The sequence below is a fragment of the Varanus komodoensis genome, unplaced genomic scaffold, assembly GCF_004798865.1.
Source record: "Varanus komodoensis strain SLA01 unplaced genomic scaffold, ASM479886v1 scaffold63, whole genome shotgun sequence".
NCBI lineage: Eukaryota > Metazoa > Chordata > Lepidosauria > Squamata > Varanidae > Varanus > Varanus komodoensis.
In genome coordinates, this window is record NW_025336259.1 from 35530 (window position 1) to 60617 (window position 25088).

Consider the following 25088-nt stretch of genomic DNA (forward strand, 5'->3'; position numbering starts at 1 on the left):
GGCCTCAACCCCCCCCACCCCCGGAAGCCCATTCCACCCCCTCGGGGTCCTGACTGTCAGGAAATGCTTCCTGGCATCTAAATGGAACCTTGGTTAACTATGAGATGGATGGGCTTCATCAAGGAGGTGACAGCCTTGAATTTGGGAGAGCTGAGCAGGGCTGTCATGGAGAGGACGTTCTGGAGATCTTTCATTCTTAGCGTCACCGAAGTCAGAGGCGACAGCACAATGCCACATCGCCTTCCTTCGAACTGCCTCTGATTCCTCCTAGAACTGATGGGTCTGGAGAAGTTCTTTTGCTTTTGACTCTCACTTGTTAAGAGTTCACTGCTCACAACAAACTAGCATTTACCTGTTTCCTCTAGGCAGGTAGTGGAGAGGCCTCCCCTAACTGAGCAATTTTTGCCTTGCTGGCTCTTAGGAAGCCGTTCGCAACGCTGCAATAAATAGCAGTTGCCCTGCATGATTCAACCCACAAATGGCTTCTGTACATCTTGCTCGTGTTCTGGAAACCAGGCTGTGATAAAAGCCCATTTTTGGAGGTCAAAGAATGGGCTGTGGAATAAAAATAGGTGCAGAAAGCAGAATATTAATTGCATGGTGATTCCGTAGATTAAATGTTTAATGACATTAAATTTCCTAGAACCATAAACCTTGGGGAAAGGGATGTGGATCTATGAATGTGTCATACAAGAGAAAAAGGGAAGTGTGATCAAACCTGGGTGGAAAAAGCTGTGCTTGCGAGGGAGGTCGGCTCTACGGCAGCCTCTCGCCCCCTGGTTTGACTCACCCTGAAGGGAAGGGGCATTCCAAGCACACGGCTTGGGCGCAGGAGTCACCTCTCCCCCAGCCTAAGGCCTTGAGCGTGCGAGGGCGGCGTGCAACCGTGCCAGCGATATCCGTGGTAAAGGGCACCTTGCAATGCCTCGCTTAGCGCTGGCCGTTCCTCGCCTTCCTCCAGTGGCTCCTACGGGGGTCCTGTCCTGAGAACGCTGGCCAAAGGGGGCTCTTTCAGCCACAGGTGCTGCATCAGACCAGAGACCACGGCTAGTTTAGCTCTTTATTCCGCTGTTTGCAGCCGCCGTGTGGATTCAGGCACATGCTTGAGGTGGGAAGTGCTTTTGGAACTGCCTTTCAAGGGATGTGCTTATGTTTCATCCGTTCTCTACTGGCTTTTTTGAAGTTTCACCTTGAAGTAGGACTAAGCCCCTTTCTGCATGTGACTCTGAGCAGTCCTTTAAGCCCTGGATTGTTCAACATCCTGATTTCACAGGTGATTCCAGAAGCAAAGATGCCTGACCTGTACGGTTCCAGTCTCCTGGGGTGAGGGGCTTTTCACATGCTGCAGTGGGCCAGCCGGCCGGCCTCTGTGTCGGTTATTCAGCACCCCAGTGTAGATGGAAAGCCCTTTTCTGGTAAGATGGAAGAAAGTCCTTCATCCTCTGGGGCGCCCAGAGGCGGGATTTCGTTGAGCTCCTGCTCGCTCACCGGTCCTTCAGGAAGGCTTCTGATCATTTCACCTGCATCCACACACTTCTTACTCATTTTCCTGGATTCATTGGCCACTGTGGCTTTGTAATTTTTTCGGAATTCCTTCATCAGTGCTAAAGCCTCACGATATTCACGCCAGTTGCCTTTCTTCCTCCGCAGAACACACACTACAAAGAACAGGATTGTCACCTTGGCCTCTTTCCCTGCAAAAACAGCTACGGCTGCAGTTGTACACATGTTCCTTGGTCTGTCTGTTTAGAATTTGTGTATGCCGTCCCATCGCCTGAGCCTTGGGATGGCTTACATAAAATAAACAAACAAAATACAGAAAGTGCAAATAAAATCCAGATTCACCCTGGCTGCAAATTAAAACCTAGAGATGATATTAAAAGTTGTTAAAATATTGTTTAAATAAAAAGGTCTTATGTTTGCTCAGAGAAGCGAAACTGTGTGATCTGATCATGCAAATCACACAAATGTATCCCTGTTACTGTAGCGTAATGTATTCTCCCAGCCATAGGAGTCAGGCCAGGGAGTTAGATGGAACATGGATGCCCCCCGTACCTTCCTATATATGCTGTATTGATGCAATCCATTTTTTTTTTTTTTTTAAGAGTCCCACGGTAATTTTCAGTACTTGGGCTTAAAGCCTACATTCCTAACTCTGTGAAGACTCTGCTGGCCCACACAGATCCTCCAATTTCAACATCGCTCTTCGGGGGATAAATATTTTACAGCACCGCAGCACTCTCCCTGAATACCGTCTAGCGTCTTGAGCAATTTGGTCCCTCTGCTGAAGGGCCTGGATGTGCCAAATAGGGCACTGGGGCAGGGAGAAGCCCCTTGGCTTCGCAGGGGTGATCGCGCCCCGCCGGGGAAGCGCAGTCTTCACTGAGCGATGTTAGAGGAAGGCGCTTTAGTATGTTTCATCTGTTGACATGCGAAGGTGTAAAACGCACGGTGCGAAGCGGGGTTCCCGTAGGCAGTGGGAACAGAGCCAGACCCTGCACCATCGGTGCCGCGTGTGGAGGGTCTTGGGTTCTCAGCACCTCTAGTTAAAAGGCTCTGGGGCCAAATGCGCCCCGACACCAGATCTTTCTTTTCTACATATAAAGGACACGGATACCTAAAGGAACACCTGTGTCCATATTTGCCCTCCCGCCCCTTGAGATTGGCGGCAGAGGCCCTCCTCCGGGAGAGGCATCAGGAGGCAAAGTACCCGGAGGAGGGCCTTCTCTGTGGTGGCGCCCCAGCTGTGGAATGGGCTCCCCAGAGAGGTCCGCCTGGCACCGTCGTTATTTGTTTTTCGGCACCAGGCTAAGACCTTTTTATTCCAACAATATTTTAACATCGCTTAATAATATCTATAGGTTTTAAATTGTGCAGCCAGGGTGTTTCTGGGTTTTAACTGTATTTGTATCATGTTTATTTATTTATGTGAGCCATCCCGAGGCTATAGGCAATGGGACGACATACAAAAATTCTAAAATAAATAAATATAAAATATTAATAAATAAATATAAAATATTAATAAATAAAATAAATAAAGGTACCCATCAACGGGGACTTTCTGGATTGGCACCCCTGGATCGGGGCACATCTGTAAGCCTTTTGCTGGCAGCGTTTTTCCAGTTAAAAGCTCTGCCCCACCCACTGGGAAGTTACTCCGTTCCCCCAGGAAGAGAGCAGCCTTTAAAAGAGCTCCTGTGGCCGGAATGTGGCCTCACCCGCCCAGGGCAGTCCTTCCCCATCCCTGTCCGTCCTGCATCCCGGTGCTTCTCGCCGCCCCATCTGAGCACGTCCTCGACCGGCCCGCCACTGCGGGACTCGGCTCCCGCCCGGCGCTCTGGACTCGCACCTACCTAGCGGCACCTGCACGATGTTTGTTGGCTCCCTCATTTTCAGGAGGATTTCTTCCAGCCTCTCTGCTTTGGTCTTTGCGGCTGGTGGGGCAGGGACCCTCTGCACCTGAAGCAAAGGCAGCGGGGAGGAGCCGGTCACTCGGCCGTCGCCGCCATTTGGTTCCTTGGTCCTGCCGTCAGTGATGGTCAAAGCGTGTTTATGTCACACTTGCAACACTGCACGAGCATGAGAGGCGCATCGGCAGGCTTGGGGAAGCCCCAGAATTTTCAGCCCCCCCCAAAAAAAGCCCCAACAGAAGCACAAAATAAGAGGGGACCTCCCAAAGGGGTCCGGGGGTGGGGGTGCGGCCTTGAACGCCACACAGCAGCTCGTCGTCCGAGGTCCCGGAGCTTTATTGTAAATTCACGCTTTTCCCTTTAGTTGTGATACACAGTGAACACAAAAGAAAAGCCACATTTAAAAAGCAGCAGAACAAAATAGGCAACATTAAATAAAATAGCAGGCAGCTGGTATACACAGGAGGACCAAGCTGTTGGTGCGGATGTCCTCCGCCTGAAGGCCGGTCAAGAGGATGGCTTCACTCCTCAGAGTCAGCAGGGGGAGGACCGATGGGTCTTCCAACGGGAAGCGGGTTCAAGAGTCTGGATGCCACAACCAAGAAGACGCCACACCCACTGGCCATGTTTGTCTGAGAAAGTGCTGCTTTCCCACGTCTGGATTCTAACCTGCGTTCCACAGGGCCAGATTTACTCAATTAACAGTGCCCAGAATTTTGTTAGGAGCCATGGGAGGATCAGTCCCCATTAAAATAAATTAGCAGGAAGGTGAAGTCGAATTGCGATAAAGCACAAATGATAACACTTGGGGAGCAGGATGGACGTGCTAACACAGTCGCCGTTTTTGACATCTGTACAGAGTGTAGCGTTACGAGTTGTTGACACTCAGTTAAAGAAACCTGAGCTGTGATTTAACCAAATTCATGTATCAGTTAACACTGCCGCGATAAGCAGGTTTGCTCAGAAGTAATCCCTCACTGGTTTTAAAGGAAATATGGATTCTGACCGCTGTCAAAACTCCACGCTCCCATGAATGGGGCGGCTTGTGCTTCTTCCCTTTCATAAATGGGGCGGCTCGTGCTTCTGATTTGTCTTGGAGTAACTGCTTACGATCCTCACTGGATGACCCCCTGCTGAGATGTAAACAGGAACCAGTAACTGATGGAAATAATAGGCAGGAGGGAGCGGGCATTGAGCAATCTGTCCGTTAAAGAGAACGGATTTTCAGCGAGCCATGGGGTTGATCCATTTTAGCAACTCTGAATCAGCAGCTCCTGAAACAACCAGGCTTAGCCTTGCTCATCTAAAGAACGTGTTTGGGAGGGTGGCAATCTATCCTACTTAATCTTTTAGGGTGTTCCAACATCAAATTTAGGTATACAGTGAGAGACGCCTTAAAGATCACCTTGCATTCATTGTCTGCAGAAATGCTGTGTTGTCGTTGCGTCTGAAACCTTTCCAACACCTACACAGCCTTGTTTCCATGTTGTTTAAATGTGTGTTTCTCTATTGTTCCCATTTTACAGAAGGAGGACTGAGGCTAATTGTCCAGGCAGCAACTATGTCTAAGCGTGAGGCTCTCGATGGGCCCACTGACCTTTTTTCGCATGGGCACGTAAGGCTTCTGGAAGCTGTCTAGCCTGGCCTTTGAGTCACGATACACGCGCTGGTGCCGGAGGGCGTTCTCCAGGGCTCTGACGTTCTGCTGGATTCCTGGTGGAATAAGGAGAGAGGAGAAGGGGTTCAGGTGAAGCGAAAGCCGCTTTCTTTGGACCAAGTTCGAGCACAGTCTGCTGAGAGGCCGATGTTCTCGGCATCATTATTCAGGGCTACACCACCTGGAGTGCAGGACAGAAGCCATGCCTCTGCAACCCGCAGGGCAGGTGGCAAGCTCCAGCCCTTCTCAGCACCTCAGTGAGGTGCTAAACTTCTGTCTGAGTGAGAAAGCAGCTCCGTGTGTTCATTTACAGCAGCATTTCGGGCCACTGGCCATACTGGCTGGGGCTGATGGGAGCTGAGGTCCAAAACATCTGCAAACCCCCAGGCTGGGGAAAGCTATCAAAAGAGAGCTCTTATCAGGGCTGGAATCTTCAGTCCAAGTAATGCCAGATAGAAACATAGAAACAGGGCAAGTCAGAAGGGGCCTCCCGGGCCATCTAGTCTGACCTCCGGCACCAGCCGGCTCCGCTCACAACAGGCCCACCATGTGGACGTCCAGCCTATCCTTGAACACCCGCACCGGTGGGGCCTCAGCCACCTCTCGTGGAAGCCCATTCCACACCCTCGGGGTCCTGACTGTCAGGAAGTGCTTCCTGGCATCCAAATTGAACCTTGGTTCCCTGAGCTTGGCTCCGTTGGAGCGCGTCCTGCCTTCCTCTGCAGGGGAGAACAGGTCTCTCCCCACCTCCTCTAACACCCCCTCACATACCTGTATGTCACCAACAGGTCCCCTCTGAGTCCCCTCTTCTCCTGGCTGAAGAGGCCCAGTTCCCTCAGTCTCGCCTCATACGGCATCCCCTGCAAACCGGCCACCAGCCTTGTGGCCCTTCGCTGCACTGACTCCAACCTGGCTATCTCCTTTCTGTAACGAGGGGCCCAAAACTGAGCACAATACTCCAGTTGCGGGTGCACCAGAGTTGTGCAGAGTGGCAGTAATCCCTCTCTGGATCTGGAAGCCACGCTTCCGGCTATGCAACCAAGGGTGGCGTTCGCCCTCTTGGCCACTGCGTCATATGTGAAAGCTCACGTGTGAAATTGGAACAACCACGACAGGTGCACTCACCCTGCGGCTCAATGAAATCCGGGCCAGGGTCTCCACCCAGCAGCAGCTCGTACCCCCGGTATTTCTCAGGCACCACATAGCACTGTCTCTCCGTTTCTTTCCGCGGCTGCTCCGGTGGGGGGGCCTCCCCTGGAAGCGTCGAACGAGAACGGGAGGCTTCGTCCACCTTCAGGGCCAAGAAGGAAACAGGGCAAATGGTCACCACAAAGAGCCAGTCCCGCAATGATGCGCCCGTTGATCTGCAGCCGACTCGAGAAGCTGGCTCTCCTGGCCAGTCCAAAGGTCTTAAGGAAGGACGCGAGCGGCCTGTTTTGCTCTCTGGGCGTGACAAGGAGCCTGCCCCAGCCTGATGCTTTCTGGATGTGTTGGACCACAACTCCCAGCCAGCACGGGCGATTCCGGGAGAAGCCGTCCAAAACATCTGGCAAGAAGGCTGCTGCAGAGACACCAGGAGGTGCTCGGACCTCAAGTATCCGTGGGGCTATCCAAGCAAGGGCCACTGAATTAGGAATCTCAGTGTTTTATTTCCAAACTTCATTGCGTCGAGACTGATTTTCATGGGGTGGTGCTGGGCCTCCAGGAAGGAGCGTGGCCCTAGAGGAAGCCGGTCGTGTGCAATCGCATTGCCTCATTCATGGAGTTTGGAGGGGGATCCAGACAAGGACACCTATTCATACCCTCTTGAGTTTTCCCTTTCATTGCATCCGTCTCATCATGGGAAATCTATTAAGGAAGGAATGATGGAGCAGCTGCCTGAGGCCTTTTGAGAGCACTCAGAGCTTGAAGCCCCCGAAAGCTGAGCAAAAGCAGTAACTGGAAACTTTCCCAGCGCTTCTCAGAGGGGTGGGAGTTGGATCAGCTTTCTAGTGACTTTAGTGAAGCATCTGTGGGTAGGTTTCCCAAGGATTTTGAGAGGCTTGGACAATGAGGACCACTGAATTCCTGAATTCTTTGGAAAAGGGATGGCATTTGAAATCCCAGGACTGCGAGCACTTCTCTTCCCCTCCGCTTCCTTTCTTTTTCCTGTCTCAGAGTCTTTGTTGCCATAGTGAGTGATGGTGGCGCACCAAGCAGGGGCAGCAGCACAGGGTTAATGAAAGGAAAACGGGGGAACTGAGAAAGGGAAGGCAAGATGCTTCCAAACACAAGCACATTCTCCCCAAAATGTGAATTACTTTTTGCCACCACACCATTATAAAAGGAGACCCTCCCTCGTGCCTCTTGCGGAGCACACGGTCCCACCTGCAAATCCAGCCGGTTTAAGCATTTGGCACCTCTCTAGCACACCCACCTGGGTCATGAAGAAGGACTCCGATTTCTCCCCCTCCTCCACAGACTCCTCAGTGGCGTGAACGAGGTCTTCCTCGCTGGAAAATTCACCGTACAGTTCATAAGGCACGGCTGCTGAGTGTGTTTGGGCGAACAGTTTGTACAGCTCCCTGGAAGTGGATTGGGAGGGCGGCAGAAGGACCGAGCACACCTTCTGCGACAAGGGGGGTTTGGAGGGTTGAGAGGCATCCATCAGATTTGGACTCGGAAGAGGCGAGCTGGTTGGTGGAGGGGACTCGGGAGCTGCTGGAGGCCGTCCCGTTTGTGGCTCAGGTTCTGGCAGGTTTGGGTCTTGGGCTGTCGAGCTGGCAGGTGGGACAGGTTCTGACGGCTCTTGCTCTGCTGGAGGTGATCGAGTTGGTGCAGGAGCCTGACAGAGATGTGGCGCTGAAGGCGGAAGAGACTCTCCTAAGTCCTGTCGCTCTTCCAGAGGTCCAGCTGGTGGAATGGACACCGGAAGCGTCTGTCCTTGTGCAGACGAGGTGGGCAGTGGAACAGCTTCCAGCTGATCTTGGTCTGCTGGAAGTGGCTCAGAAAGATCCTGTTCTTCTCTGCATGACACGGGTGGAGGGCCAGGTTCTGACAGATCCAGTTCCGGGGAAGTTGAGCGGTGTGACAGAGCCAACTCTTGCCCTTCTGGAACAGGTGCGGTCAGCGGGACAGTCCCAGATGGATGTGACGAAATGGCTCCTGACAAACCCTCGACTTTCAAAGTTGAGATAGATGGTGAAGGTAGTTTAACCTGCTCTTGTTCCTCTGCAGGAGAAATGGCCGGGGAAAGAGCCTCAGGCAGATCCCCTGTGGGTAGCTGGGTTGGCGAAGCAAGTTCTGGCAAACCTTGTCCTTGGGAAAGTGAGCTGGCTGGTGGAACGTCTTCTGGCTGATCCTCTTCTGCGGTGGGTGATCTAGCTGGTGGGAGGGCCTCAGAAGGATCCTCTTCTACCGGAAGTGATCTGACTGGCTGAAGCGACTGGGTCCGATCTTGTTCTTCAGCCGGAGGCTCCGTTGGTGGAACCGGTTCTTCCAAAGCACCGTGTTCTAGCAAAGGAGAATTGGGTGGTGCGACTGCTTGCAGCAGCTCTTCCTTCGCCACAAGACCAACGGGTGGGCGAGTCTTGCCCAGATCCTGCTCTGCGGCTGGTCCAGGTGCCGGCACACGTTCTTGCGCAGGCGAGTTGGGAGGTGAAACAGGGTCGGGTTGATTCCGTCCTGACAAAGGCCATGAGGACCATGGCCCGCTCTCAGGGAGAGCCCGCTCTGAGGAAGGGGACTGAGCCAGAGGGGAAGGTGTGGCTGGCTTCTCTTTGGGTGGGAGAGACTCAGGCAGATCTGAAGGTGGCTCAGTTGGCCCCGGAGATTCCAGGACTCGGCGACCTTGTTCCTCTAAAATCGATCTATGTGCTGGAAAAGATACCAGTAGAAACTCATCCAGTGAGGGCTGGACTGGATCGCCTTCCAACTCTAAGTCCTCCAAGGAGCTTTCAACCGGAGCACAATTCTCTTCATAAGAGAAACTAGCCAATGAAGGTGGTGCAGACATCTCCTCTTTAGTAAGGGTGGATATGACTGGTTGTTCAGGCTCAGAGCCTATAGAATAGGACCTGATTGGCGGAAGAGGCTCAGAGTCGACTAGACTCATTCTTTTGTTCGGATCCAAGTCAGCACCGGTCCACAGCTGCCAGAAGGTGGTCTCCGGAGGAGCCTCTAACATTGGAGGGGGCTTCCGGACCTTGGGCAGCTGCGTTTTCACCTGTAAGGGACATAAAGATGACCATGCCATGCTGTTTGGACTTGGGGGTCCAGAGCAAAACGACGTTCAGTGCTACCTGCCTTGAGCTGCAATGCTGGGCCGCAATGGGCCCTCTTAACACAAAACCTTGGAAGCCCTCCAGGTTTCCTTCCTTGCTCCATCTTCCTCCTCTGTCCAGCAGCCTTCGTCACCCTGGTCCCTTCCAGAAGTGTGGGGCGAAACCTTCCCACTGACTGGGGGTTCCGAAATGCTCTTGGCCATGTCCTGACTTGACTTCTGTAACACGCTCTACGTGGGGCTGCCCTTGAAGACGGTCTGGATACTTCAATTGGTTCAAAATAGAGCTGCCAGGCTGCTGACGGGGACTGGGCGTTATGTTCACATGACTCCAGTCCTCCGTCAGCTTCACTGGCTTCCCATTGAAGTCCGGGCCCAATTCAAGGTGTTGGTGATGACCTATAAAGCCCTAAACGGCTTGGGTCCTGGCTACCTGAAGGAGCGCTTACGTCCATATATGCCCGACCGCCCCTTGAGATCAGCGGGAGAGGCCCTTCTCCGGGAACCCTCCGTGAAGGAAATTAGGAGGGTGAGTACCCGGAGGAGGGCTTTCTCTGCGGTGGCGCCCAATCTATGGAATGCGCTCCCCAGAGAGGTCCGCCTGGCGCCGTCGTTATTCGTTTTTCAGTGCCAGGCCAAGACCTTTTTATTCAAACATTATTTTAATTGTTAATATTATTTATTTAGTTTATTCTTTGGCCAGGGCGACTTAATTTATACTGTTAAATTATATTGTCTTATATTATGTTATTTATTTATGATTGTGAGCCGCCCCGAGGCTTCGGTGAATGGGGCGGCACAGAAGTTCCCTAAATAAATAAATAAATAAAATGTCCAGAAGGAAGCCCAGACCAATCGGAGAAGGCAGTGAGGATGTTGCTGGAGCAATCCAGCATAGTTCAAGGCTGCGCATCGGGACCCCCCTGTAGCATACCGAGGTCTGCAAGAAATGGATGTCCACTTGGAAAGTGGAAAGAGAGCTTGGTTGCAAGCCCTATCTCACCTGCGTGAAATCTGGCTGGGTCTAGACCAGTGATGGTGAACCTTTGAGAGACCGAGTGCCCAAACAGCAACCCAAAACCCACTTCTTTATCGCAAAGTGCCAACACTGCAATAAAACGTGAATACTGAGATTTCGCAACTCACAGCCAGTCCAAGCAAATGTATCTATATCCTTGGCAGCGCACTGACCAGCCATGCGAAAGCTAATGAGTCGCAGCTCGTGACGTCATTGCCTGGCACCGCTACTCCTCTCTGAGCATGCGCATGGCCCCCATGTGCGCTGCTATCCAAGGTGACTGTATGTGTCCAATAAGTGAGTCCAACACATTTGCAATCACTATGAAAGTTTTGTTCTCTTTCTTTCTATGTGGAAGACCTCCCCAGACTGGCTTATACGAAGGAATGTGTGTAGGGGAGTGGGGGACATCCCAGAGTGGTGGTGATGCCCCGATTTCACATGCAGAAGGTTCTGGGTTTGAATCTGTCATTGCCAAACCTTGGGCAAACCCCTGGGAGGTTGTGGCTGCCAGTCAGCGTTGGCAATACTGGCCTGGAAAGACCAAAAGTTAGAGCTCCAGTACAGTCAGGGCATGGTTCTGCTGCAGGGACCCCGGCTCTTTCCCCGTGTCTCCCCACTCGCACTATCATTATGTGTGAAGAGCGAAAGGGGCAGGACGGCAGCCCTCTCCTTCCCCCATTGCCCTCGCAGGAGCATCCGGCGTCTTTCGAGCCATACCTTCCGGTTAGCCTTGATAGGTATGAAGAGCCGGGGCTTCTCCGGTTTGGACACTTTCTTCCGAATCGTTTTGATGCCCAGCTTGTTCTGAAGGAAACTGGTGAGCAAAGGTGGATCGCCTGCGGTTGGGGAACGGGGAAAGCGGAGAGAGTGGATTCCCTGGTGAAGCGGCCAGCTGGCCAGTTCCGCTTCACGGATCCACGTCCTGCAAACGGTGGGCTGGGAAAGAGCTGCGGAAGGAAGGCAGCTGCGCCACGGAAAGCTGATTCTTCCAGACCCGCGGGAGGGGCAGCATCCCCTGGATTTCCTCATAGACTGAGCCTGGCAGGCCGGACGATGCCCCAGGGCGGGTGCCTGTCCCCGAGCGTCCCCCACTCCCTGTGGTGTTAGGTCACCCTGCTAGGAGGGTTCAGGGGTATCCTTCTGGTCTGCGACCCGCACTCTCAACACGGAGGGCCTCAGCCCTCTTCAGCCCGGCACCTGCCAAAGGCATCTCAAGGGCGCCAGGAGCGGAAAGGTGAGAACAGTGTTGGATTTCTACCCTACCTTTCCACCAAGAAAAATGGCACCCTGTGCAGCTTCCCACTGAAATAAAACCTGCCCAGGACAATTCTAGCATGCACCAAAAAATGGTGAAAAGCACAATGTCAGAATAAAAACAACATCCTGCCTGTCAGATCTGCTTCCACACCAAAGACCTGCTTGAACAGGAATATTTTGCCTGCTGGTGGCAGAGGAGTAGAGAGGAGCAAGCTTGGAGTACACCCTTTGATGCTGCCCACCCTGACATGGGCCCCTGTGTTTGGGTGGGAGAAAATATCCCCCAGGCTCCCATTTCCACTCTTAAGACACAAAATAGGTCTCCACTGGTTTGGGGTTGGGGGTATTGCAGCTCAGCACATCTGGGGAGCGCAAGGTTGGGGAGAGGCGGGCCTGGATGTCTAACAAGCTGCCGCCATGCCAAGCTGCCGGGGGCACGTGCGCGGAGGGCAGGGGGCCAAGTCCTGAAAGGATAGGCTATGTAGTCTGCACAGGGGGTGCAGCTTTAAAAAACAATGCTCCCCCGTGTAAAAGAAATTGGGAATTTATCAGGGAAGAAATGCTAGCCAAGATTCTCCCCGCAGCGCCAGCCATCTGGAAAGCCAGGCTGCCTTCCCGGCACGGCTGTGTTCTCGTTCGACAGGGTTTAGATTTCTATAGGGGAGATTTGGACATGCAGCCCCACCACCTGCTTCTGGGAGTAGTGCAGCCCCATAAGTGGGCCCCCCACCGAGCCAGCCCTGCCGTTGCTGCCTGCTGCCTCTCCGTCGTGTTTTTCGAGACATCAGAGGAGCTGGTTGTTCGGAGGCTGTGACAAGCCATGGATGAGAACCCTCCTTCGGCCCGAGGGCTGGATTCAGTGTTGGAGAGGCTTCCGGGGCCCACATCCCAGTGCTGGGGGTGAGGGAGATGCAGTGGGGCGGCATCCAAAACGGCAAAGCATGCCCACCTGTGTTACCTGAACACTCCTGCTTGCCCAGGGGAAGCCCCGGGCATTTCAGGCTTTTGGGATGGGAGGGAAAGGGTGCAAAGGCAAGGAAGCCACCGATGGTGGATGCTCAGGGAGAGGCAGGGTGTGGAGGGGGCAGAGGGCCAGCCGGGTAATCCCAGGGGGTCAGATGGGGAAACCAGGCAGACCAGGTGCGGCCCCCAGGGCCTGACGCTTGCCACGGCCATGGGCTGAAAACCTGTTCCTTCCCAGAGACCTGTGCTAGCCCGAGTCCTCAGACTGCGAGAAACGGAGCCCAGCGAGGGCGCCCCAGTGAAACCCCCGATGCCCCCCTACCGCTCCGAGAAGTGGTGAAAGGGTTGCCATAGAACGTCAGCTCTGCCAGCGACGGGAAAAGCGCCACAGCCAACAGATCTTCCTCTTGCTCGATCTGTGGGCCAGAACACAGAGCATGCTGTCAGGATTTAGAAACAGAGCGAGTCAGAATGGGGTCCTGGGTCATCTAGTCTGACCCCCGGCTCCAGCCGGCTGTGCTCAGGACATGCCTGCCGTGTGCCTGTCCACGTGAGCATAATCACTGCTGGGGGCCAGCGTGCCGGTTCAGGCCCCCTCCTGCTGGAGATGGCGAGGCTGTGTCTGGACTATGCAATCTCAGGACTGAGTGTCTCTCCACAAAATAACCACATCCCCGCACATAGAAAGTTAGTGCCTCAGGCTCACTTTTCCTCTAATGTGTGTCAGGTTTCTCCCTGCCGAGTTTTATTTACTTATTTTTTAGGAGGGAACATCTAGGGCCATGAGTCCTCCATCTCGAAAGCTAACATGATCCAGTGTTTGACCACCGTCCTGAGAGCTAGGCCTTAACGGTATGGCTTGGGTATGAGATTCCACCACCCTCTGTCTGGTCTGGAATCAGCTAATATGCCCCAGCTGCCCAACTCCACTACCTGCACATGCACACACACATCGTGGCCGAAAGACTCCCAGGCTGGGCGGATCAGCGGCCTCGCACAGCTGTGGCTAAGGGCCGACTGGGGGTTTGGCCGATGATCCGGACACAGTTAATGGGTGCGGGCTTGGGGGCTGCAGAAGCACAGGACTTTGCACGCGGAGGCCACCAGCACGCACGCTCCTCATTCCGCCAGCCCCATATGCCTGTGTGTCCACGTGGGGCAGCACTCCTGGGTGGGGCAAGGATGGAACAGTTTCCTGCATCACAGTGCTACGCGTTTTCTGTAAAAGTGGGAGCAGTACTCAGTGGGCAACATCAGAGGCGCTTGGGCAAGACTCCCTGTCTCAGACCAAGCCCAGCTGGTGGTCCTTCTGCCCCAGGCCGGTTGGATTCAACTGGGTATCCTCCAGATGTGGGGGACAATCCCAGCATCCCCCAGCCAGCATGCCAGCCAACACATCTGGAGAGGACCGGCTGGGGAAGGACAGGCCAGGCCAGGCCGGTGCCCTCCAGATGTGCTGGTGCAGCCATCCTGGGTGGGGCTGATGGGAGTGGGTGTCCAAGGCACTGGGCTGGAGAAGGCTGGTCCAGCCTGCCTACAGCAGGCTCTTTGGGGCCCTGCGTGGAGACTTCCTCCCCAGCATGGCTTCCTCGCAATGCGTACGGCTGGAGACGCTCTGGCCACTTCCAGCCACCTGCACAAGGGCTTTCGAGGGCCGGGGAACTCCGGGCACCCACACAAGGCATCTAGAAAGCCGGCTTGTCAACCGCTCCCCCCCCCCCCCAATCCCAGGTCCCAGAAAGAGCCACCTGGCTCGGAAGCATGCAGAGCAAAGAAGCCCATCACCTGGTTGTCAGCCAGGCTGAGGAACCGCAGCTCTGGCAGCGGGAGAACGAACTCTGAGCTGGGAGTGGCACAGGAGGTCTCGGGAGCACCGCACGGCGAAGGAGAACTTTCCTGCTTGGAGAGCAAAGGACAGGCGAGGGGTGAAAGCCGCGCCCTCGCCCCAAGAAAGGATCCTTGGGATCATCCCTTGCCCACTGGGATCTCCGCAGGCCCCTCAGCACACACATATGCAAAGGCAGCCAGCAGGGAGAGAAAGCCGTCCCTTCTTCCTGAAATGCTCCCTTTCCACGTGCTGCCACTTTCGGGCATGGAGCATTTCCGTGCGAGCGTCATCCCTCCCTGTCCTCCAGCAAGCCCCAGGGAGACGCTGCCGGGAGAAACGCTTTCCCTCGCGGCCTGGGGGTTGTGGGGCAATGCCCTTCCCGACCAGCCCCTCGGCTCTCTACCAAGCTGAGCAGCTCCCTACAGCATCGGCCTTCCTTCCGCTGGCGAGGAAGCTCCGGAGCTGCGTGTGTGGATACGCTGAAGGAGCAGGCAACCCGCACTGGCGGTCTGCCTTGCATCCGAGCCCTTCTGTTCAGAGCAATTACCTGCGAGCCAGCCCAGATCACAAGAGCCAGTGTGGTGTTGTGGTTAAGAGCATGGGACTGGGACTCAGACGATCCGGGTTCTAGTCCCCGCTCAGCCATGGAGCCAACTGGGTGGCTTTGGGCCAGTCACAGACTCTCAGCCCAACCTACCTCACAGGGTTGTTGTTGTGGGTATGAGATGGAGGAGGAGAATGATGTAAGCTGCCTTGAGCCCTTTGTAGGAACAAGGCAGGATATAAATCACAATATAAATAAATAAAGAGCTTCCTCCACAGCCCAGAATGCTTGGATTTAAGTCAATTTCCCCCCATTCATTTCAGTGGGATCAAATCATCTCTTGTTCTGTTGGACTTAAAGGAGCGGCACTGCATGGAAGCTTTACCAGAAGAGCTTGGGAAAACGCCGCGCCTGAGCAAAATCATGAAATCAAGATGCACGGAAGTGGTTGGGAGCCAATGGAAGGACAGCTGAAGGAGGACAGACAGACAGGCAGACAGACGGACAGACTTACCTCTGATGGTGGATCTGGGGACCAGGATGGGAAAACAATCTCTGCAAGTTTTTTGAAGGAAAAATACATTAAAAAGGTGGATATGTTAGAAATACAGAAACAGAGCGCGTCAGAAGGGGCCTCCTTCAGTTAATACTGAACTGTTGTCCACTGCTCAGAGACCTTCAGCTATTGCGCAGTAAAGAAACCACATCCCTCTGGTTAATGGCTGTCTGTCTGCTTTTTTCCATTTCCGGGGGCTCACCCCCTCCGTAGGCACAAGCGGCACAGAGAGGAGGGGTTCTGGCAGGCAGTAAAGCAGGACCTCTCCCTGGGCCTTTGGCCCTCGTTCTCGTCCCCGTCTGCAGCACACCCTGATACCTCTGGATAACCATGGAGAAAGCAATTCCAAGGTCCACAACCCCCCTGCACCCTCGGAAGGAGGGGCTCCAACCCTGGACCCTCCCCACGCCCGGCCACAGCAGAGAGACCCACGCTGGCTGCCTCTCCAGGACTGGGGAAGTGGGGAGTGGGGGTGTCCAGTGGGAGGGTGCAGAAAGCAGGAACCCAGAGAGTCCGGGATGGCGGTGGCCCTGTGCCCTGAGCCTCCCCCCTCACTTTGAAGTGCCCCATGCAAATGAGAAAACACAGAGGGTGGCGGGTGAAGACCCCCCCCACCAGCTGCAGCTGGTGGGCATAGGAAAGGTGGACACCTCCAAGTCGGGGGGCTTCCGAGCAGTAAGACTGTAATCAGTCGTTGGAAGCAGAAAGCAGTAATTGCACCCAGAGCCGTGTTTCTCCCCTCATCACCTGCTCTTCCCGTTCCATCAAATTTTTGCCCTAGATTGTAAACTCCTCAGGGCAGGGACCCAGGCTGGTTGGTTGGCGACACTCCTGCATGAAGTGCCGTGTGTGTCCCTACCGCACAATGTGGCTGCTTTTTAAAAGGCTGTTTTAGGGGTGTTGTGTTGTTATTTGTATGGTGTTTGATGACCGAATTAGTGTTATTTGGGGGTTGCATTATGTCGTCATCCTCACCATCGAGAAACACTCAAAGCCCACCTGTCCTGTCGGGGTCCTTGCTATTTTGAACAATGAGGTACTCGGCTTGCCCACTGGGCCCGGGAGACCCCTCCTGCCGGAGCCGCTTCCCAGCGCTTTTCCGGCTGCGCAGTCCTTCCCTGATGCCCGACTTTGCCGATAAGGGATGGATGGAGAAGCGGGAGCTGTCCACGCGATGGAGATACGGCACCTCCCTGATCCCGTTTTTGTCCAGGTGTAGCTGCTTCAGGCTGAGGAGGCAAGCGCCAGGCAGAACGGTCAGCGCCGGCCTAATCCCCGCAGGGTGGGTCCCCAGACCGCCCCAACGCGCACGCAGAGGCGGCGAGCGCTGCACGCGGCCAGAACACACACGTGCGTGGAGCGCTTCCCCAGAGGGACTGTGGGGGCCAGGAGCCACAGGGGAGATGAAGCGCAGCCCCCGGGGCCAGCCTCGCACAAGGCAGCCGATCCTCGGTGATCCGCCCGCTCACTGCCAGGGCCGCCGACTGCGCAGCCCAGCCCCTTTCTCACCTCTGCTCCCTCTTGCCTGTTTCGGGGGGCAGAGCGCAGGGGGCGTAGCATCCTCGCCCCTCCTTTTCTCCATCACCACGGGCTCGTCGGAGCAGGAGGCAGGCGAACAAGCCGGATGCCGTGGTGAAGAGGGGAAGCAACCGGGGGGGGGGGGCAGGAGGTCCTATCAGTGGGCCACTGCTGGGGTGCGGGCTCTTGGCAGACACCCACCCACGCCTGCCTTTGTGCAGACATTGACACGGCCCTGAGCTGAGTGCTCAGCCGCCCCGCGACGCTCGTTCGGGAATGCTCTGTGGCCCTGCCCAAGCTTCTCCGCCCTCAGCCCACTGCGTCCGCTGCCCCTCGCGGGGGCGGCAGGAGGACCCGGGGAGCCTGCTGCCTGTTGGGAGAACCCAAGACGGAGCCTTTCCATTCACCACCGTACGCCCGGCAGGCAGCTGGCCCCGTGGAGGAAGCCCACTGCGGAAGCTTGCTTAGATCTCGCTTAGACATGCACGTGGTGGGCATGTCGTAAGCGAAGCTGGCTAGAGCTGGGGGTCAGACTAGATGGCCTGAGAGACCCCTTCTGGCTCGCTCTGCTTCTATGTGTTTCTATCTCAAGGCTCAAACAGGAAGGAGGACAGGTAGATGGCGATTTTTCGGCACTGAGGTGGTGCTGGGCAGGGTACGCACACAGGACCCTGGGCTGCCCAAGTCTCTCGCCTCTTACTCAGAGAAGGGCTTGCATATTCGGCCATCCCAAATGTGGCTCATGGGATACAGGAGGGAACCGGCCCATCCTCCAAGGGGTCATGCGGCTTCACCCTTTCCAGTCATTAACTCCAGCTGACCAGCCACAGAGAAAAGCAAGACTGGTCCTCTCACCTCGGAGTTTCTATTCCAGGAGGGTCGGAAAGGCTGCCAAGAGCCACCCCCGTGTCTTCCCAAGGGGTTAAAGAGGAGGAGGAACAGCCAACGTGGAAAAGCGGGAAGAAAGCACAGAAACCGAAGCTTGCCACAGGAAGGCAGGGGGCCGGATGGAGCCCGGCAACGTTCGGAAAAGGCTTCTGCATTACATGTACTGAATGCAAACTCAAGACGGCAGAAGGAGTTCTCCCATGCATGGCCAGGAAGCTGAGTTTCAGCCCAGTCTGCCTTCCTTGCTTACCTTCGGAGGTTCGCTAGGCTGACAAAGACATTTGGGTGGGAAAGGTGGTTGTCATTCAAGAGCAGGACTTCCAGAGCCGGGAACCTGGGGGAACTCTCACTGCTGCTGGACAGAGAAAACACCCGTTGTTCCTGGGCGTTCGCACGCATCTTCTTTCTCTCTTCCCTCACCCTTTCCTGTCTTCCTTTCTTAATTCCCAGGTTCGGACAATATTATAACTCATGGGCACAGGGTGGACTGTCACAAACTGCGGGTTGCTGAAAGGCAGGGTTATCGTGTCGGTTGAGCCCAGCTGAGATAATAAGAAGGCATCCCTTCAGGTAACCTGGACCAAAGCCGTTTAGGGCTTTCTAGGTCATCACCAGCACCTTAAATTGGTCCCAGACAGCCAGTGTAACTGATAGAGGACCAGCATTATATGTGCATCCCAGCCGGTCCCCATTAACATCCTTTTACAGCCACCCCCACACCTGGGGGAGCCACATCCCTCGACCAGGGGGCATTGTGTGGAGAAGACAGCCCTTTGTCAGCCCTCAAACTGCCACCCCCTGAATGTCTCAGGGTAGCCCTGCAGGCTGGCTGAACAGGAGAGTGGTCGGCGGAGGTCAAGCATCTGCTTGGGAGGACGCCTGGGAAGGATCGTGTCTCTCAGCTTGAGTTCACAAAGGAAGAGGGAGCCGTCCTGTGCCAGCTGCCCCGGAACACTCCTGGTATGTTGCAGCCTATTGGTACTGCTTATTCATTCAAAAATCAACCAAGTTAATACAGATAGAAGGAAAGAGAAGCGTTGTTTAGGAGAGGCTGCTGTCTTTTAAGCGAGCCATGGAGGTTTCAGGCAAGCAGATCCGGTGTTCACACAAAAGGCACCCCAAAGAACGTCTTTTCCCTCCAGCCACATCAGCTCCAGGAAAGCTCCCGGCAGAGAGGCTGTTGCTGCAGAGCTGATGCCAAGAACCACCCCTGTGCGATTGCTGCTTTCCTTTGATAAACAGCAAATCTCATTGTTTTTGTTCCCTTAAATCCCCCCCCCACCCCGAATATTGCTTGCAAACCAATGTGATTTCCGTGGGTGGCGGCGCTTACCTACCTCTCAGGGACAGCCAGGTCGAGGGGAAGTGAACTCAGTCCATTGGCAGTAAGGTGGAGAACTTTAAGGTGGGGCAAAACCCCCAAAGCCTGGACATCTTCAGGAGAAAGGTTGTTGTAGGAGAGGTCCAGGATCTGAAACGCAGGCAATCCAGTCATTCCGTGGCAAAGAAGAGAGATGCAGGCGCCACCATGACTGGGTCCAGACAGTAAGGGCTGAGCAAAGGCTGAGTGGGGGTGGTCACTGAAACCCACTGGATTACCATGTTGTCTGAACCCAGGCATGGCTTGTTAACCATGAACAACCCCTGAGGGGAAACCATGGTTTGTAGCTGGGTTGCCAACTGAGGATTGTTCACTGTGGTTATTATCTCAGCTGATTTCAAACAACACAAGAACCCCACATTTCAGCAACAACAATTCAATGACAACTCACACTCAGCCTTTGAGTGTGGATTGTCCTGTTGTCTGGATCCGGTCTCACACAACCACAGAGATGATATAGAACAACCTAACCACAGTCAGCTTCTATTCTTCATGGTTTGGGGGACCAGGATCAAAGTGTGAATCTTTTCAGTGGTGATGTTTTTGAGAGGTTTCACTGGATGTGAGTGAAATATCAACAGGATATTTTAGATTTGTTTTCTCATTTGATATTTTCCCTCCAATAAGACCTTGAAAGAGACTGGCTATATATTCAAAGGGGAAGCAGGGAGTGGAAAACGGAATTATATCATTAGATTTCAGTGCTCCGTCTACCCTGCACCCTGCAGGATACAACAAATGAGATCTCAGCAGAGATGGGAAAGTCACTGATGCAACAGAGAATTTGAAGTAGAAGAATAGCCAGGAAGGAAGTGGGTGCTTCCCATCCGGGGTTTATTTCTCAACCACCCCAACCCCTTCAGAACGTGAGAACGCCCCACCAACATTCCCGAGCCCCTTTCCTCTTACTTCCAGGTATGGAAAGTCCCCAGCGTCGACCTTCAAATTTCTTAGGCCGTTCAAGGATAGTTCCAGTTCCCGTAACACAGGAAATTTACGAAAGACTTCTGGGTGGGAATTGGAAAAAGGAAAATAAAACATTAATTCAATAGACCTGCTTGGTGGTGTCCCTTGTTTTGAGCTGGTGGGGCAAGAAGCCAAGCCCAAAGCCCCAGCTGGGTGTGGGTCCCAGGACACACACAGTATAAGCCGGGGACCTTGAGTCTCTTTCATTCCAAAGGCCAAATCCTGCTTCACAGAAACTTGGTGCTGCCTGCCAGGGGTGGCCAGGGCATAAGGCAAAGAGACAGGGCCAAAGTACCAGCACCAGCTTATTTTAGCCTAGAGTTCTTCCTGGTAGAAACTAAACCTTAAGAGAGGCATGTTAACCTTTGGGATGACGAGGGGAAATGTGCGAAAGCGGCAAACGTTGGGGGAAATATGGCGGAGTCAGGAGAACCGGTGTGTGATCCACTGGGGACCCCATGGGCAAGATGAACTCCCCCATATGAGGCAGATTCATCCATGGGGTCCAGCATCCCTATTCTAAGTGACTGAAGGAAGGCCTAGATTAGGAAAAACAGGTGTGCAGCTTTCTCATCTAACTTTGCCCATTTCCAGAGCCCAGGTCCAAGGCGCTGGAGGCCTGCTTCGGACCCCCTGGGCCCTAAGACTATCTTGTCTGTTCCATAACTTGAAAAACGGGACACGAGAATCTAATCCACAACAGCAGAAGCTTGGAACAGTCTGAGAAGTTTCTGGGTGATTTCAGCCCTGTCCTTTAATAGGAAAAGCTTGTTTGTGGAGGGGACGGTCACAACTGTTGATTTAAATCTTAACATTAAAGATAGAGATGCAGGTATAGCTACAGGAAAGAAATACTCTGTCTCATCACCGAGCTAGCAACCCCGGTGAGGATGAAGTTCCAATGTTCAGTCCAACCAATATGGCTATGCATTCTTTACCTAAGGTCAGCAGGTTTTCCGTGGCATTGATATAGGCAACAGAATTGAACTCCTCAAATTCATCCTCTTTCGCCTGCAGAAAACGGCACAAAAATAGCTGTTTCCAGATCTTGCATTATGGCATCTCTGAAAGTCTTGCCCCCCATGAACCGAGCCAGCAACTAATGCAGAGTCTGGCTGTGGTTTTCAACCAGTGCTGGAGGAACTGAAAGATTCTAGCGGCGCTTGCTAGTTCTTGGAGGAGAAGATCCGTCAGAACAGAAGCTCTGAAGCTACCTTGAAAGGGAGGCTGCGTATCCCCTCCCACCGTACCTCCTGACCCTGGAGCTCGTCTCGTGACTGCAGCGGTTGCACTCAGCTGACAAATACAGCTGCCTCACCATCGGATTCTTCCATGATCCTAGATGACGAGGGTTGGGAAGGCCAAGGGGGCCATCGGGCCCAACCCCGTACTCAGAGACTCCCAGATAAACCCTCCCTCTCCCATGGCTGACCAGCTGCATTTTGAGTTCCTCCAGGGTGAGAGAGCCCACTGGTCCCTTGGTCATGGGCTGTAACAGTCAGGAAGTTCTTCCCGATAGCTAGCCAGGATCTGGCTTCCTGTAACATGAGCCCATGACTCTGTATCCGGTACTCTGGGATGATCCAGAAGAGATCCTGGCCTTCCTCTGTGTGACAAGCCTTCAAGCACTTGAAGAGGGCTATCCTGCCTGCCCACAGTCTTCTCTTCTCGAGACTAAACATGCCCATTTCTCTCAGTCATTCCTCACAGGGCTTTGTCTCCAGTCTGCAGATCATCCTTCTGACTCCGTGACTCCAGTCAATGCAAGATACCATAGGTTTATGTTGCCAAACATGCTTACTCACCGAGACAAAATTTTGGTCACTGATGTCCACTGAACACAGGTGTGAAGGACTTTTCACATGGTGGAGTTTCATCTGGAAATAAGAAGCCAGGAAACAGATGGAAGCACCCAGATAAGCGAAAAGGGAAAACCCCCCAGGCAGAACTGCCAACCCCTGGACCTCTTCCAGCATGCAGCCAGCCTGCCAGGAATGTGCCCTGCTTGTGAACGTCTCCAAACCGCCTGTCTGGCTTCCAGAGGGACCTCTGACCTGGTCCAGCCAGTGTCATCTTAAGTTGACCTCTGCATGGCATAAAAGCAGGAGCAGGTCTCAGCCTTGTGCGGGTCACCCCGCTCCCCACATGCAGAACGTCGGAGTTTGGACTGCACAGCTAGGGAAATCAGCTTTCAACCCAACCTGGCATCTTTCAGCTCAGGGATCTTGTCACACACAAGGAGGGAGGGCAGCAGGAGAGAGACAAGATCGTTGGCGAGCCATCCAGCCTCAGGAGACTGTCCTGTGGTGGAGCCGTCATCCGAAGGGGGCCTTTGTGAGCCAAAAATGCTGACAGAGCTCACGGAACCGCCGCAAGTTCATCCTGCAGCGGTTCTGGGGCAAAGGAGTTCAGGAAGTGGAGCACAGAGCAGTCTCCTCGCCAGGACATCCAGTCAGCCACTGGACGTCCTGGGGAAGATGTCCAGTCCAATGCATCTGGAGGGCACCAAAGCCACTGCCAGAGCGAACCATCGCTGGGCCAGATTAGCTCCAAGATCAGACCAGGACAAGGCAACTTCAGGCATTTCACGCTATATAGACAAAGCACTTTGCAACCAGGCTCAAAATGCATGCCCCGCACTTGAAGTCAGCCTGGCTGGACCACCTGCATACAAGCTGCACATACCAGGTAGGAGCCGGTGAGGGTTTTCTCATCCAGGTGGCTGTGAGCCCCACTCAGCGCTGTTGGGCTTTTCCATTTGACCTGGGAGGATCTGGGGCCAAACAGTAATTCCATCTTGGTTTTCTCTGCTGTCCGGCGGGCCACTTGCCAGTGTCCGGCCCCTGAGGTGACAGGCACAGAAGCAGCCCGTCGGGAAACACACCGAAGAGTCGCTGAACACATTGTCAACTGAACTGACGTTCCAAGGTAAGGGCCCTGAGGGCTGGGCTGGGAGGAGACAGGCTGCAAGGACAGGAACCATCGCCCAGCTCCCAAACCTGGAAGCGGATCGTGGGGCTTCCTATCGCCCCTCTTCTGAGCCAGCCAGGTTGGAGCCTCCCCCATCCCAAGCTGGAGTCCCTGTCCTCAATGGATGGAGCATTTCTTAATCATTTGGCTGTTCCCACTCCCAGTAGAAGCCATCCGAGAGGACAATCCAATGCACTCACTTGCACTCAACCAGCCCGGGTTTAAAATCCAACCCTGGGCAGTTGAGATATATGGACCGGGCCATATCCAGCGGACGTTGGGTTACATTACCTTCCTCATATCTAGGCCGCAAAAGACTTCTGGCTGGAAAGCAGTTGGTTGGGTAACAGTTTCCATCGTCCAGTTTATACATCCCCTTTGTGGCCATGTCGTCATTCTGATGCTTAACGAGAGCAAAGATATCAGTTAGCACATTTCCCATAATAGCAAAGCCATTGCAGTCAAATCAATTGTATCTTTAACATCCAGAGAATATAATGGACAAGTGAATGGGGGTCTATTTGCATATTTTTCAAGCATGAAATCAAGATCTAATTTCTACAGCTACAAGCTTTTTGTTACAGATTAACAAGGCTCTCGGAGGGGTGCAGCCGGCCCTCGTAATGTGCCGCCTTTGCGTTTCCTGGCTGACTACGCAAGCAAGAAGAGCTTGCCCAGCTGGGACCAGAAGGTGCTTCTTGCTGCCTTCAATGAGTTTTAGACACACGGCTGCTCTGAAGGAAGCACTCCTGCAACTGCTCCTGAAGCGGTACCATTTCAGGCAAAGTACACAAACAATTGTGGCTGCACAACTGAAGGGTCTCGGGCAGGAACCTGATGTCGGAGAGGCATCTCAACTGGGGTTCAGGCCCAGGTTTAGAAGATAAACTTGCTTTGGCTGAAGAAAAGCAACCCAGACCGCATGACTTCTGATACCATCGACCATGCTGGAATTGTTTAATCGGTTGACCACGCAAGTAATTACCGATACTTCCACATTATTTTTATAAAGGAGGAAGGCAACCTACAGTTACACTTATTTTTATTTCTATAAAACTCTCTGGGCAGATCACAACTAAAATAACATGGATACGCAGCACAACATTTATGCTCTGAAGTTGTTTCATTCAAAGATTGAAAGACTCCTTAGAGCAAAGCCCGACCGTAATGGCTGTTCATTCTTCTGTGTAATTTGGGATGCAGTGTCCAACACACATTCACGGTGTTGTGTTAATAGTAAGGGTTCGTAATAATGCAAGCCAAAATCGATGTTTTCTGAAATCAGAGCTGAATATGCCCAGTTAAGATAGCAAGCTGAAGAAGTTAGATTTTGAGGAAATATGGTCCAATGTCATGGATCTGACAATGACAGGAAGTGCCAAAATCAGCTCTTAGAGGCACCTAACTCAGAATTTCAGCTCTCGCTGGCAGCAGTTCAGGCAGTGGCTGCCCGCAGTTCAGCTGCCCGAGGTCCCCGCTCAGCTCAGCTGTGAGACCTTTTCCTGCCCACTTTGGAGATGTGTGCAGAGCAGCGGGCACATTCCAGAGGTGGGTGCGGAAGAGGCCACGGCAAGCAGCTACGGTGTGTTTTTGCCTGGCGCTTTCCCCACCTTTAGGAAAGGCCCTTTAAAAAGTGGGAAACCAACTAGCTAACCGTGGTTGGAGGGCAAAGGGTGGGAGAGGCGAAAGAGGTGGCATGGTCTTTTGGAGAACGCCAGTGGGTCCGATCTCGACACCTGAAGGGCTTGATCTGGAATCCAGAACTGGTGGCTGCGCCTGTGGCAGCTAGAGATGCCAGGGCTGCACACAGAGAGCCAAAGCTCTTCCCTGAACCCACAAGTGCGAGAACCTCTGTACACAAGTGAGCG

General features: G+C 53.7%; 2 protein-coding genes across 2 annotated transcripts; both read right to left on the reverse strand.

Moving 5' to 3' along the window:
• Positions 1–4793: 4793 nt before the first annotated feature.
• LOC123033529 (histone-lysine N-methyltransferase 2D-like) lies at positions 4794–9389 on the reverse strand. Its single transcript, XM_044450172.1, has 3 exons — positions 7484–9389; positions 6193–6358; positions 4794–5123 (listed from the first exon to the last, which is right to left on the reverse strand). Exons 1-3 carry the CDS (start codon positions 9299–9301, stop codon positions 4951–4953), a joined length of 2157 nt encoding a protein of 718 aa, XP_044306107.1. The 5' UTR covers positions 9302–9389; the 3' UTR covers positions 4794–4950.
• Positions 9390–10896: 1507 nt separating this feature from the next.
• LOC123033530 (X-ray radiation resistance-associated protein 1-like) lies at positions 10897–23608 on the reverse strand. Its single transcript, XM_044450173.1, has 13 exons — positions 23512–23608; positions 22936–23093; positions 22056–22127; positions 21189–21261; positions 20194–20291; positions 19241–19374; positions 18154–18255; positions 16497–16726; positions 15456–15496; positions 14355–14465; positions 12892–12985; positions 11067–11185; positions 10897–10971 (listed from the first exon to the last, which is right to left on the reverse strand). Exons 1-13 carry the CDS (start codon positions 23606–23608, stop codon positions 10897–10899), a joined length of 1404 nt encoding a protein of 467 aa, XP_044306108.1.
• Between the last annotated feature and the right edge of the window lie 1480 nt (positions 23609–25088).

Bases quoted from the DNA above. Each gene is read 5' to 3' on its own strand.
- LOC123033529 (XM_044450172.1), bottom strand. From the start codon at position 9,301: ATGGCATGGTCATCTTTATGTCCCTTACAGGTGAAAACGCAGCTGCCC. The intron at 6,359-7,483 runs GTGGGTGTGCTA...TTGGCCCTGAAG, and splicing joins AGTCCTTCTTCATGACCCAG to GTGGACGAAGCCTCCCGTTC. The intron at 5,124-6,192 runs GTGAGTGCACCT...TTATTCCACCAG, and splicing joins GGATTTCATTGAGCCGCAGG to GAATCCAGCAGAACGTCAGA.
- LOC123033530 (XM_044450173.1), bottom strand. From the start codon at position 23,608: ATGGCCACAAAGGGGATGTATAAACTGGACGATGGAAACTGTTACCCA. The intron at 19,375-20,193 runs GTAAGAGGAAAG...CCTGCGTTTCAG, and splicing joins GGGACTTTCCATACCTGGAA to ATCCTGGACCTCTCCTACAA. The intron at 10,972-11,066 runs GTATGGCTCGAA...ACATAATGATAG, and splicing joins CTATCAAGGCTAACCGGAAG to TGCGAGTGGGGAGACACGGG.